Source organism: Anguilla rostrata, chromosome 8 (assembly GCF_018555375.3).
Source record: "Anguilla rostrata isolate EN2019 chromosome 8, ASM1855537v3, whole genome shotgun sequence".
Classification (NCBI taxonomy): Eukaryota; Metazoa; Chordata; class Actinopteri; order Anguilliformes; family Anguillidae; genus Anguilla; species Anguilla rostrata.
The window spans coordinates 30,995,077-31,010,187 of NC_057940.1; the positions used below are offsets into that span (position 1 = coordinate 30,995,077).

Sequence of the window (15,111 nt, forward strand, 5' to 3'; positions counted from 1 at the left end):
CATGCAGCTCAATTTTAACTTCAGTGGCCCAGTCTTTCGTGGCGCCTGACAAATTCTCATTAAAGCCTTTTTGGTAACGACGGATTCTCTGCGCATTGTTGCCTGGTGTGGACATCAGATCTTGTGCCGCAGTGGAAATCCAGGGAACCTTGAAGCCTTGTTAAAGTTTGCTTCGCATTGATCGGATTTATTGATTTTGTAAATGCTAGATTCCAACTAGGGAGGCCTTGTCACTTGACATTGGCAGTGCAGCAGAAGTGCTAGGAAAAATGCCTGTGTAGAAACTGTGTAGGCCAGGTGCTGAATTGCGCGCGGCTCTGTTCCGAATCGTTCTCAGCACCCCTGTATTTACTATGCTCATCTGACTGTCACCTGGGCTTGACTATTTGTGTGTGTGTTTGTCTACTCTCTTCTATTTCTGTGTTTATTGATCGTATCTATAGCTCTCGAACAGCTTGTAACTATGCGTTCCTGGGCCTCTCACACTCAGAAATATTTGAGCAGAGCATTTCCATCTCCCTGGTATATGCCTTTAATAATTAATCACAAAGCCACTTCAGTGACTCATCATCTTCGCTCCAGAAATAATTAATATTTTGTATGAAAGGGGTGTTTTGAAAAAAAAGGGGGGAGTGAATAATTGAATAATACAAAACGAAAAGCACTCCATCAGTTTGCTAAAAAAAATGCTGAGATGCATTGAACTTCGTCAAACATGAAAACCTCTCCACATCACGTCACATTGTTACTAATTTACAGGGATGTTTTGGCACAACATTAGACCCGAGAGAAAGTGACTGGTCCCCGGGCCTAGCCTCTGCCATTGCCTGATTGATTGAGAGAGTAAAAAGAGGAGGAGCCAAAAGAGGAAAAAAGAAGAGAGAGATAGAATGAGAGAGGGGGAGGGATAGGGAGAAGGCGATGCACTTACACTGCAGATAACATAAAGCAGATTTTGATTATATGACTGCTGGCAGGGGAAACATTTGAAAATAAAATTTTCTTATTTTTCTTGCTCTGCTGTTGAGCTATGAGTATATGTATTTTTAGACTGAATGGTATCAAATATAGAGTGAAGAAATAAGTGAAAGACCCAAGGGAACCTGATACGGGAATAATAAGAGGTCTTGTCTAATCAGCTCTCCACCTGCACTGTAAGTCCCCATGTCACACACTCCAGGTGTTTACTATTGAGTCAGTATTGCACACTAGCAGTTAAAGACACTTTAAGTGTATTTATTATATAAACCACTGGCTCTCTTTGAAAGATGTTTATAAAAACTTTGTTATGAAACAAGAGCTGCACAACACGTGATTGGTTAAACTCTTAAATGCTTAAGCCAAAGATTCTTAAGTCAGAAGAAAATAGCTTAATGTGAATTGCATGGGGGAGACAAAGACATTATGACTTGAGGTTTATCAAAATTGACTATTATTTTAGTTTCTTACAGACATTTTTTTTTCTTTTTGTTTTCCTTTTAATTTGTCCTGCCAGCAATAAAAAAAAATGCAAATAAGGGAAACCCATTAAAAATAAAAGGCAAAATAACCTAGTGTTGGAGACACATTGCTGTAATAATAATAAAAACAGTCATGAAGGTTACTACTGCTAAATTATCATAAACATTCATTTATGTTATGTCATTAAACATTTTAATACTATCGTAAAGTAAGTCATATTGCTCTGTACAGTATAGAAATTAATAAAACAGCATACAGTAAATGAATAGAACACTTAGAGCCATATTTACTAAGCATGCCGCAAATTACCGCCAGTGCCGCAAAATTATGCGTCGCCGCATGTTTTCAATTTAGCGGGTATTTACCAGGACTGGTTATGTGAATGAGCACAGCCGCAGCAGGTTCATTTCAATGTACTGCCGGTACTAAAGTCTTGCGTATGGCAGGAAAGCAACATTGTTGTACTGCTCTATCGCTGATGGGTTTTGGACAGGTGTTGGGATCCATGGATGCAATGGATGCAACTGTCACCTTAAAATCTCAATACGTCTCAGTAGTAAACACGTCAGAACACATTTTTCATATTTCAGGTTGTTTAATTCCATACCCAATAGCCAACCACCTGCATCTGCATCTGCACAGTCACCGTCTCTCAACTTCTCTAACAGGAAACTGTTCCTAAAGATGAAGGAGTCATGTATTTTAAAAAGATTCTCTCCTTTCGCAAACGTAGGGGAGAGTTGCCATAAATGTAACGCTTGGTACAGGTACTACGATCAATAACATTATGTACAATATGGCTACCGTAGCCATTTCGTGTTTGTACATGTGCAATTCAGTCCTCTACTACCTCCCAAAGGAATGGAGGAATCTGATAACTTTTGCGCAAAAAATTATTTTTGAGCGAGCAAAATAATTTTTTTGGGGGTATAAGGCTTTGTTTTCATTTGCAATAAACGAAATCATACATCATTTTAAAAAGTTATCTGTTGTGGAAAAGTATGGTTTTCAGGTTGTATTCTAACAGGAATTGGATGCTAGGTGTCCAAAACACTTAATGTGTTACAAGGATGGTCGGCCGGTGGATTTTACAGTGACCTTTGGCGATGAGACTCAAACTTGTGCAACCCAAGTGGGGTGTTTTATTTACAAAAGTGCCCCAAACTATTATACAAATATTTATATACATATACAAAACAAACAATTCGGCACATCAATTGTACCCATACGCTGGCACGCCCACCTACTGCCAGCCTCCCTACTGACAGCAAATGACCTGCTTATATACTACACATTATCCGGACTATACCATTTCCATACAATATTCAGTTATCTCAGAAAAAATGACAGTATATTTTTTACGCACAAAAATCATTATACATATATTATCAGTTGCTACTTTATATATAATAATCACATATATAATTGAGTATGAGAAAATATTACCGAATACACCTTTTGGTCCCCCCCCCCGTCTAAAATAACCAATTCTTCTTGTCCAGCACGTTCAATAAAATTGCACAGAATCGTGGCGTTCGGATTACGTCATTTCAGTTTGAACATGGAACAAACGGAATAAACAACGATCAGTAGCAACTCCTAACATTGCGCTTATTGATCATGGTGTATTAAAATAAATCTGTTTAATTTTTATTTGCAGTACATTATGGTGGTGAACAGAACAGATGTACAGTAGCGAATGCGTTTCAGTTAACAAAGTGGTGCGCACTACATTTATGAAAGCGGCGGACTCGCGCGAAAAAAAACGCTACCATAAGCAGATACACAGTTAAAATCCGATCGTTTTAAAAAATAGTGTCCTAGCAGGAATGGAGGGTTCGCTCCGTTGCACCCCGCCTATATAAATGCAGTAGGTGTTGAGACGTAGCACCTCTGAGTTGCTATTACAAACAATCTACTTTTTTGCTGCTATTTGTTTACATAATGGCGTCTGAAGTGAAAACGAGAGGGTTGGTACCCAGAGAGGTCATGGAGGGGGCTTCAGATTTGGAGAATAGGGACACTAGATGGTGTTGAAAACCATCTGCATGTAGTGTCCTTTCGGGAAGAACTTAGGCATTTTAAATGTTTAATTTTTTTTAATGATAATTTTACTCATCAACGTGTTCGAAGTTAGTTCTGTGTTTAATGTTAAATGGGTTCAGCTAATTTGCTTGCTGTGTTGACAGCCTCATCTTCTGGATGCTGCGTTAATGGAAAAGAAACGGCTAGCAGGTTGCAGGTATTTATAATAAGCACACTCCAGATCGGTCCGTACTGTCGACTATTTAATTTATAAAAGCTTACCTGCGTGTTAAGATACCAAACGAAAGCAGCTTTCCACATCTATTTGGACGTTAACCACAACTCACTTCATGGTAGTTTATGAAGATGCTTGTCCGTCCGCTTTTTACGTACAGTCTTTTTCCATGAATAAAGCCCCATTTATAATGTGGCTGGTCACATTACCAATAAAAATGCGTTTCCTTGATTAACATTGGTATGTGCTGAAAAAAAACCTGCGTATGCACATTACAGGCCGTTTTCATTTACTGTTACAATTATTCTGTACCTCTAATACAATCATTCGGACTAGGTGCAGTGAATTTAACATCGGACTGCATTCCTTGGTTTTACTGGTATCTGACTCGTTATGAATGTAATTGAAACAGCTAATGACTACTGACATGCCAAAGCTATTTGGAGTAAAATTTAATAGTGCTTCGCTCGATATTTTCTGAATAAATTAGCAAAATAATAATGTTCCATTTATGGGACTCTCCCCTACTCGATGTGTCTTCTTAAGAATGGCCATTCTGATCTTGTGCTGGAAAGAAGTTAACACCCGCTTCACGCAAACGTTAAAAAACAGATGCAATTACCTTTACTGCAAGGGCCACCAGACATGATAAATCATCTGTAGCAGGTCATACATACATTTCCATTCTCTCCTCCCATGTTTTTGCGGTCTTCCATCAAAATGCCCTAAAATACATATACATTAACCCAAACACACAAATTTTAGGGATGCCGCATTTTTCTCGTTTTACCAGCACACATCTCCAGTGTTGCACCTTAGTAAATATGGACAAGCACTATTTGTCTCGTTAGCGTCTATAAAAGCACCGCAAACCTTTAGTAAATATGGCCCTTACACTGCTCATCGGAGACTACCTGCACTAGTTGAGGCTAGTCGTGCTATATTAATGCTATATTGTCAAAACCATAATGCGTATAATTGGAAATCATTATAATTGTGATCATTTGATCTGATTGGTAACACATCACGCAGACTGTACAACACTAAACTTTAATGGATTAAGAAAAAACAACAATCGAAGAAGGAATGAAGCTTGAATAACTCAGCACTGGTTTGATGACCATTATCATTACAAGACAGTATTGCACAATATAATTGCTCTTCAGTGGCACCGGGTTGCGGAGAAGTCATTCGCTCTTTGAATCTGCCTCTCCCTCCCCCGGCTGAACTCAAGCGTGTCTGTCTGCTATCTGCTCTCGGTTCAGCGGGGGTGTCCATCAGCCGCAGAACGAGCACCCTCCAGACCCTCAGAGCTGATCGCCGCTGAATCCGCAGCCAAACTGCCACACTTGAGAGAGCTTTTGAGGTGCAGGAGGAACATGGCCAGATTATGATTGACTGCGATGCCTAAAGGGGATCGAATCTGAAGGGAAAATGCGGTATAATTGTCTGGGGATTTTCCAGAGGGGGCAATCAATAGCACGTTTATAGGGATCTTCTCTTTCTCTCACTCACCACTTCTCTGGTTTTTCTTCCAGGCATGGAATATTGAAACGCTTGATGGTTGCAGTGTTCTGCTTGACATGCATTAAACATCTCTATTGGAATGTGGTGTACCGAAAGGGAAGACCATTTGGTGCCGGCACCTGACATTCTGGAGTCATGGCAACATTTGCAGAAGTGCACCGTCAGCAGTGCCAGATTTTATTTTCTGTTCTGCAGAAACTGACTGCCTGGCTCTTGGCATGTATCTGCCAGCTGATGGTGTATTTGTCTCTTTGATGGATGGTCAATGTGGGTACCTTACCCATAGTGGGAAGCCCTAGTAAAGACAAAGAAGCTGAAGGGATAGGGGAACAGGTTGCTCCAGGGGAACAAAAAACAATTTGTCCAAAACTTTTACTTGGTCCGGACCAGGTCTCGAGGTTGTGTATGACTGATGAGTGCACAGGGTCTGTCTGTGCACACCTGATTTTATGTGTGCTTTTGTCTGTTTGTGCAAAGGTCTGTGTGTGTGTACGTGAGTGTGCATATGTGTGTGTGGGCATGCATGAGCGTGTGTGGATGTGCACGTGTGCTTCTGGAATGCGTATGAGGCTTCTGCCTGTGTTTGTGTCTAGTGTGCCTCTCTGGCATGTTTGTGTCTGAGCAAATCAGTGTTTGTGTTACGCAGGTTTAGATTCTGATTCACTTTCGCTTTGTCTCCCAAATGTGAGAATCACATGACCCAGATTTGTCACGCTGCAAAGGTTGTGTTTACCCTCTGTGTTAAATGACTGGGTTTTCCTACTGTCTGCAATCCTGTTGAGTGCTTATTGCAGATGTCTGCCGAATTTTATGTTGCTCTAAAGGGTACTCTGAATGACTATGTTCAAGGGGGTTGACATACAAAAACAATTTTGCCATGCTGCCTTCTACTCTCCACACCTAAAACCTTTAAACACAATCTCACTGACCCATAAAAACTGATTTAAAAAAAACAAAACATACGATACATTCCAATCATCCTGCATGTGTACACCACACTACATGAAACACCAAATGGCATTGCAAATACATATATGCATTTACTGCATGTGTGAGTTGCTTGTTAAAATTGTTTTTATTTTCATGTTATATAATTGTCATATTCCACACTTTACCTGACATGGGTAGAATTTGCAATGTATATATACACAGATATTACAAATGTAGATTATATTGTGCAATCAAGCCTTAATACAATGTATACAGGATACTGTATTAATTGTATTGTCACTTGTTATTGTTAAGTGTGTATTAACACAGAATTCCACATATAGCATAGATACAATGAAATGACTACCCACTGAATGTAAAGTGTACAGAAATATTACAAAATGGTATATGTAAGGCGAATGATGGCCTATTTCCCAACCAGGGGAAACAGAGTTGTTTTGCTATGCTTTTCAGAGAGCTTTAAGCATTTTGTACCTGTCACTTCTGTATGTCACTGTGTGTGTGTGTGTATGTGTGTGTATGTGTGATTTATTTCAGAATAGACAACATGGTTCGCTACGTCATATTAAGAACTCAGCTGGGTTGCATCACGGTTCAGCTGAAGGATCTATACAGCAGCTGCTAAACCAATTAACACACACACACGAGCACACAAACAAATTGATGGGATTTGGTATATCCCTTCAAAAATTTAAAAGTGCATAAAACGTGGCCTTTCCTTATGAATAGGAATCTCAGTGCAACTCTATGGGTGTGACTTCTTTAACCTATTTATTTATTTAGTCCCACAAAATGAGTAAGAAGACAACCTGCACAGCCTTGCGGACATCCCATGCATATCAAAAAGGGTTAACCTCTTGTCAGACTCCTGCCTGATTTAAAGAAATGTCAACTGCCAGCTGGATTCTAGCCCCCAAGTTGGAGATTTCAGCCCTGCTTCTCATCAAATACGGATCTCCAGTATGACAAACACGGTTAAGGTCAAATGAGACACACATGAGGAAAAGACCCAGTGCTCACATCCCGACATTGGAATCTACATCCTACCCAAGCAGCAGAACAGAGCTTTTTCTGTTACAGTTGATACTCTCATCTTCATAAAATAATTATTAATACCATTATCACTAATTAATATCATATTTTCCCATATAGTCGTTCCATATGTATCATATGTTACAAACTATATGTGTAAGTGTTCTCTTATTTTCGCTGAATTTGGATTGCTCAGCTCTTGAAGCATTCACTCATCCCTTCAGGAGAATACAGACATCCATTGTGAGCTGTTTTTTCTTTCTTATTCTTCCACTGTGCAGTACAACAGTTACAATAAGCTTACAAATGCATAGAGTCAGAGGAGGACCTATCATATGCAGCTCATACAGGCTGTGGATGCCTGGCTGACCAAATGGATGAGCCACTGACTTCCTGTTTGGCTAAAATGCCTCCCTCCTGGAGCAATATTGCCGCCAATTATGTGCATCCTGCAGGGATGCTGACAACATTAGGTGCCGAATCGTTACCTTGGGGCCCATCCATGCATTTGGACAGTGCCTTAGTGGAAACCCAAGATAAATCTTTTTGATTGGATTTTGAAGTTAACTTCACCCACTCTTTCCACTTGGGTTTCACACTTGAAATCCAACTGGTGTACAGGTGTACTGGAGCCTGTTGATTCAGAAGATTTATTGTGACGTATCTCCACTGCTACCCAATTAAATAAATAAATAAAATAAAAATACTCAGTGCTAAGGAATTTAATATTCTACCTCTCAGGTGAACATATCTAATCTCAGGACATTACTCATGTATAATATCCTATCTTACTGTACAAGTATTACATCAAAAACACAATTTCAATAAGACCATTAGAAAACCTCCTCTACAAATAACCCATATGTACGGTTATTTCTAATTACAACCCTTTCTAAATGTATTCTAATAGTAGTTTCTGATGGTATCTACCACATAAGTTCTATATGACTAATCGGGTGAGTGCACAATATGATAAATAAGACAGACATTTCACATATTACACATGGTAACACAGTGGTGGTTCATAATTTTGCCTCCTCCTGATTCACATTTGGAATATTGGCTGCCATGTTTTGTAAATTATGCTAGTGCTGTGCCAAGAAGGTGTTTGCTCCAGCTTTACATTATTGATGAGTTTGGATGAGCTGTGGGTAATCCCAAAGTTTCCCTTTTATGTATCCCCAATAAAATTAAAATGTCAGATTTGATTAATTTCTCTTGCATGCATTTTGCAATGGCCTCAACTTTGAAGAGAGCACCGAAAATATTACGAGCGAAACATAAATAACACAACAATGCAAGCTAGAAAGATTTGGCTAAGTTTCATGGGTCCCATTGTATAAGTTCTCAGAACTGGATCCCAAACCACCTTGAACCGGATACTAGTACTTGTACTTCCTCTTGGCAAGCAACAGGAAGCAAAATACTATTTTATTGAGAGTTAGAAAAAGCAGGTCAGGGATCCATGATGGATGCATGGTGGATGGCGGTTCTGCTGATCCGGTAGAATACTGATTTGGCCTGTTATGAACCTTTGCAAAGCTCTAATGAATACCCCAGCTCATCAGAACCGACTGATAAGGGCCCAGGAGGACCCATTTCGAAGGCTGATACTCCACTTTGAAGGAGAAAGAGAGAGAGAGAGGGAGAGAAAAGGCGTTTACCAATGCCCAAAAGTACTGCTTCTGCCCAGGTGGTTACAATACAAACCAGTCTCTACGGGATGTATGCAGAGATTGGCTCTCTTTCAGGCTCCTAGAATGTAGAAGCCAGACACGTTTAAATAAAGAATAAAAAGCCTATTTCATACTTTTGGTCATATTTTATTGGTTTTCCCTGGTATGCTATTTAACTAACAAACCAGGCTCTGCTCATAAACCCCTGTATTGCCATGTTAACAGGTAATGGGCTGGTTTTCATTAGTGGTCTATTGGGCACTGTGGGGTGCTGAACCCTGGATGAGAGGGTGGTGTGTGCTGGGGGCTCAGACACATCAGGGCTTATGACCCGCCACCCACACACTCTTGTAAACTGTGTCAGAGTCATTCAGAGGCCGACACGCTCCGTCAGAACTTTTTCTCACAGAAGCCTGTGGAGATTGAAAAGAAATGGGAAATCACAAGATGATTACCACACTGTTAAGTCAGTCTGTGTTGTATGGGCTTTCATTTCCAAATAAGACTTACTCTTTGATATCCTTTGAACATTCAACTTTAGACATAATGGAAATAGTGCTGCATTTTCATCTGTAGTTACTGATATTTTTTGGAGAATATGATGCTCAAAGTACTATTGAGTGGATCAATCAATGGTGGTGAAGGTGCTTCCCACAAGTAGACTGGACTCTGCAGCCTAAACGTCACATGCCTGAGCAACTCTGCCTCAGCCAATTGACTTCCAGGAATTCAAAGTTAGGTTTAAATTGTCCATGCTTTGGTTTTTCCGAAATTAGCTAATTCCAACCAGCCACCATAATCCACAGGCTATCAGTTGTCCCCTACAAATGATGTCCCTCTCCCTGTGCTGTACTGCTTTGTGGAAAAAGTAATATCATTGTCAAATCTCAGACAAGTGCATCTGGCTGGATGCTTCAGCTGTGGCGCTCCTTGCATGGGCTTCAGGTGACTCTAAAAGCATGATTATCAATGGCAAATCAGGATGAAAAAAATGGTTGACGTTAAAAAACAGAATTATAGATGAATTATGATGAAAATGCTCATGTACTCACTTGGAGCTGACGTGTCTCGGGGTGTGTGAAGTTTCTAGCTGCCTGCTTGCAGTTTATGCAGCTTTGATTTTCTCTCCGACTGTGTTTTTTTGATGCACGGTATCGCAGGGGCAAAAAGCAAATCCTCATAATCTCCCCGAGTTTATCAAACTCCGCCGGGCCCTCGTTAGTAGCTGCATTCCGACGAGAGATCAGTGTGCGTGTACTCAATACTGGGATAATGGTGTCTCTGAACACCGAATAGGGAATATCAAAAAAAAAAAAAGAAAGAAAGAAAGACAGCAGCATCCGTGCAATGACATAAAAGCCACATCAAACACCTGATGTTGACCCAGCGTCCTCGCCTGTCCAGCCACATGATACGTCTTAGACTTAAGAGAGTAATAACCGTGTCACATTGCTGTTTATTTGTGATTATTCGGGTGGGGGCAGGGGGGGTTATTTTGATCTGAGGGAAAACCTAAACGAGGATGGCACTGTTCCTTCTGAGGCGCCCCCTCCTGCTGGTTCCCAGGACCTGTCCCATTTATCAGGCTCAATCAATCACTCCCCTGGTCTCATTAGGACCAGGGCCGCGGGGACGGCAGCGAGCGCCTAACACGCAGCGCCGCTGTCAGACTCATTTTCACGCAAATGCGACCTTTTATAAAGACGATCCCGCTGATTACTGGCACCGCCAGCACCGCTGCGAATGTGACCTGACGCTAATGGTAGGTGAAGGTGTGCGCGCGCGCGTAGGCATATGTGTGTGGGTGTGCGTGTGTGTGCAAGCATGCGGGTCTATTTCTCTCCCTCCCTATCTCCACTTAGCCTCTCCCACACCCTCCCGTTTTCTCACTGACTAAATCTCTGTCTCCTCTTACTTTTGCTCTCTTTCACTCCCTCCCCCACTCTGCTTCCCCTCCCTCCTCCCCCTCTCTCTGTCCCGCAGTGGAAGGGCAGTGGCTGGACTGGTCCCCTTGGTCTCAGTGTTCTGTGACGTGCTCCAGAGGGACACAGCAGCGTCAGAGGAGGTGCAGTGTTTCAGTCCACGGCTGGGCGGAGTGCAAGGGGCCCCATTTAGAGACGCGCGAGTGTGGAACCCTGGACTGCAGCGGTAAGCAACAGAGCCCTGGTCCAGCCCTTCCACACCACCCGCTCGCACACGAAATAAAGCTGCAGGGTTTGGAGGAATGCTCTTTGTTAGTGTGTATGTTTAGGACATTCCTGGATGCGCATACATTTTACCGCACGAGCCATGGTGAAAAACCTTATTTTAATTATTTGATGTGTGTAGATGTAGTGACTGTATATGTGACTGTGATATGCATTTTGAGAAACATCCTCCTTCCTTACATACACACACGCTTGCACACACTCACACACCTACACACACATACACGCACACACCAACAGTGTGTTTTGCGGGTTCATAGAATATTTTACAGTGCTATTTGATGCTACTTAAATTTGTGCGGTGAGATTTCTGAAGGGAGCCTGTTTTGTATATTTCAACATTTCAACACAAACCTTCGACACGGTGCACTGCTCCTCTGGGCTTAATTGGACCTGCGACTGCTCATTCCTGACAGCTGGTCATCGAAGCATAACCCATTAAAACACATTCACGGCGCTGGGCCCTCAGATACCAGCGCATTTACCCTTCAGCTGATAGGGATTCGGATCCAGGGAATCTGACACTTATCACACTCTTTATGCTAAAGGATCAATTTATACCTCGCAGGCAAACTTAGACAAGATATAGCCATTTCTGTCCCGTTCAGTGAATCAAATTATGTGATTGAATTAACTATGTCTCTATAATAGTTGCGATGCAAAATTAATGGAAAACTATAAAATCATGGTGAGGATTGTTTGATTTCAGTGTAGCTTGAGAGTATTCTGGTGCAGTCGTGTGAAATTGGAGTTGTTATTTTGTCTGTACGTGCATTTTTAGTGAGTGTTTGTGTGAGTGTGTGTGTGTGCGTGTTCATGTGTGAGAGCGCATTTTGTAAGGCATGGATATGTTTCTACATAGATTCACTACATGCACTTATTTCTGTATGGTTATTCCAAACATTGCATGATCATCATTCCAAAACATGTCAGTATTAATGTTTGCAAAGCAATGAGGAAAAACCTTGTCATATCATGTGACTTCAGTTGTTTCATTCTGCATTCATGTGATGAGCCACAATTTTCCTGTAAAGCAATACGGCCTTTTGCTCATTTGTGATCAGTTAGCTGTTGAGAAAATCTTTATTAATGATTTTTTTTTACAGCTTTCTCAGTCAAGCATGTGCATGCTGTTCTGACTGCCATTTTAACTGTTTTCCTCTATTTTTCTATGATCTTTCCTACTTCTTGCACCCTATCGTTCTTTCCATCCTTTTTTCTCACACTCAACCCCCATGTCCACCCAATACTGCCACTCTTACGCATTCTTTCATCTCACTCCCCCCTGGTTCAATCGATATCCATCACCTGTCTCCCACTTTGCTAATCACTTTGACCCCTCTTTCACCTGTGTTCCTCCCCTCATTCCTCTTTGCTTTCCTCCTCCTCCTTCCTTTTCCTCGCTTCTCCCTCTCTCCAGGCGATGGGACGTGGGGACCCTGGAACCATTGGAGCCTGTGTTCTAAGACCTGTGATTCGGGGTGGCAGCGCAGGTTCCGAATGTGCCAGGCCACTGGCGTGCAGGGGTACCCCTGCGATGGGTCTGGAGAAGAGGTGCGCTCCTGCAATGACAAGAAGTGTCCAGGTGGGTGTATGAATCTGTGTGTGTGTATGTTTGTGTGTGTGTGTGTGTGCACACGTGTGTGAGTGTGTGTGTCAGTCCATGTGTCTATATTGTGAGGGTTGGCATGAGTGTCTGTGTATCCAACAGAGGGAGAGATTGTGTGCACAGATGAACCACAATTGTGCAGAATTTAAATAGCTCGGTACAATGTACACGTGAGATTATTTTCATCATGTGCCTCCACTGCATTTTTAAAACTGGTCTCCCTCACCTTTGGCTGTCTATTATTGACATTTGAGCATACCGTCATCCACATGTAGCCCACGTTCTCTCTTTACCCCCCAGCCCCCCCCATCCATCTATAGCCCTCACTCTCCCCACCCACATAATTTACAGATGTCCCAGAGGGCCAGATCAGATACCAGCTCTGTAATAACCTCTCATCGTCTCTCACCAGTTACCCGTCCGGCCGCAGGTGTATTCACGTCCCAAACTCCGCTCTCGTTGGTGCTTTCGCTTTTTTTTTCTCTCCTTCTCTTCCCCCTTCTCCGTAGGAAGATTCTCACAGGCAACGGGGAATTTTTCAGAGTGCTGCTCGGTGCGATTTGTCAGGGTGTCAGGCACTGCAGTAGGCAGCAGATTTTAATAAGCGTGCCTTTGACTGTTGCTTCGGGAGGCAATAGATTAAATAAATGTCAGCCGCTGCTGCAGAGCTGGTATACAGCACTGGTCTTTGATAGTGTTGATATTAAAGACAAAGATCTGCCTAATAATTTGGTTGGGAACATATATTTAGATGAAAAAGAAGCTGTTTTGCACATCTCTGCCTCCTTTTTTTTTTCTATCTCCTACCCCACCTCTTTCTCTCTACAGTATATCCGTACCGTGCACCTCTCCCACAGAGAGAGAGAGTGATAGAGAGAGAGTGAACAAAAAGGGGGGGGGGGGGCACATTCTCAATTGACAGTGTGTGTGGTGGGGGGCAGGGAGGGAGACAAACGAGAGAAAGTGTCTATTTGGAAAGTGAATGAGAAGGAGGTGGATGTGTGTTGGTGAGCAGCCTGAATATTTTTGTGCATGTTACTCTGAGCATGATAAAATTTGGCGAAATAAATACTTTGTATTTGTGTGTGAGTGTATGATAGACTCAACAGAGAGCAAGAGAGAAGGGAGAAGGAGGGCGGGAAAGGGTCTGCATGTGTGAGTGTTTAGGGAATGGCGAAAAGTGATTACATCTGTTCTTGAGATGTAGAACAAAATGATTTATTGATATATATGGGAACTACATGTATTATAACCAGATATATTAAAATGATACATTTTCTGTATGCGAGAAGAGGGTGATTGTGCATTCATGTGTTTATTTGTGAATGTTTTGGGTAGTGACAGGCTTTAAAAATGATTGTTTGTATGTATTGCACCCCTCAGCACCTCATGAACTCTGTCGTGATGAGTATCTCGTGTCCATGACCTGGAAAAGAGCCTCGGCAGGAGAAACCGTCTACAACAAGTGTCCATCAAATGCAACTGGTGGGCACGCCCAGTCACCGCCCATTCCCACATAAACGCTCGCTCATTAAACATGCTGTACAGTATAATGTTCCATCCCAAGCAAGTAACGCCCCAAGATGAATAAAAATTACCTTTATTTTACACTTTGACAGGAAATGAGGCTGAAAAAGTGCTGTATTGAGTCGTTAAAAGATTTATGTTGTATTTTTTAGTTTACTTTTGCGGAAATGCCATGGTCGTATATCCAGAAATGATTGCAGGAACACACCCAGGGCAGACATTGATTTATTCATAATAAAAACAGAAACGGCTAATAAATGATTCCTTTGAAATAACCGCAGAACTACACATAGAATAAGGTCAACTTGTGACAGTAATAAATGCTCCTAAAGTAAAGTCTTGGAGAAGTTGTTTCAATGTGCTTCTGCAAGGAGGTTCAAGTGCAGTGTGTCAGTGGTGTTGGCCTGGCAACTGCCTGTTCATTTGTGTATGTTAAACATTATGTGTGAGTACAGTATGTCAGCCTCCCGCTTATCTCTAAGAATCTGCAGAATTCACCATTTACCTCTCTCTGTCAGTCAATGGTTCATTGTTTTCGTGTGATAATGTCTGTCTCTGTTAACTTCCCTCTGTGACCCTACATTCATATGCCTGCTTTTTTCTTTTCTTCACAGGATCTGCTAGTCGTCGTTGTTTGCTGGACTCTAAAGGAGTTGCTTACTGGGGTCCTCCGAGCTTCGCCCGATGCATCTCACACGAATTCAGATATTTACATCTATCAGTAAGTGCCGGTTCTGTCTCCGCTCTCACATTTTACACTGTGAGACCTTGATGGTTTCACTGATGCTTACCATCAAACTGCTGCTCTTGTGCAAAAAGGACTTGCCCTTGCGTAATCATTCCACTTGTTACCATGGCATG

At 41.9% G+C, this 15,111-nt stretch overlaps 1 protein-coding gene across 19 annotated transcripts in view; it reads left to right on the top strand.

Annotated features, from left to right (window-relative positions):
* adgrb2 (adhesion G protein-coupled receptor B2) overlaps nt 1-15,111 on the top strand; it is a 261,515-nt gene that overhangs the window by 122,838 nt on the left and 123,566 nt on the right. For all 19 annotated transcript variants that reach the window (XR_010331918.1, XR_010331919.1, XM_064347657.1 and 16 more), the window contains 4 exons: nt 10,891-11,055; nt 12,535-12,699; nt 14,107-14,208; nt 14,865-14,971. Coding sequence is in view for 17 of the 19 variants with exons in the window: in XM_064347657.1 (XP_064203727.1) it covers nt 10,891-11,055; nt 12,535-12,699; nt 14,107-14,208; nt 14,865-14,971 (539 nt within the window). In the remaining 2 variants the exon portion in view is untranslated. The remainder of the gene's footprint in view (nt 1-10,890; nt 11,056-12,534; nt 12,700-14,106; nt 14,209-14,864; nt 14,972-15,111) is intronic.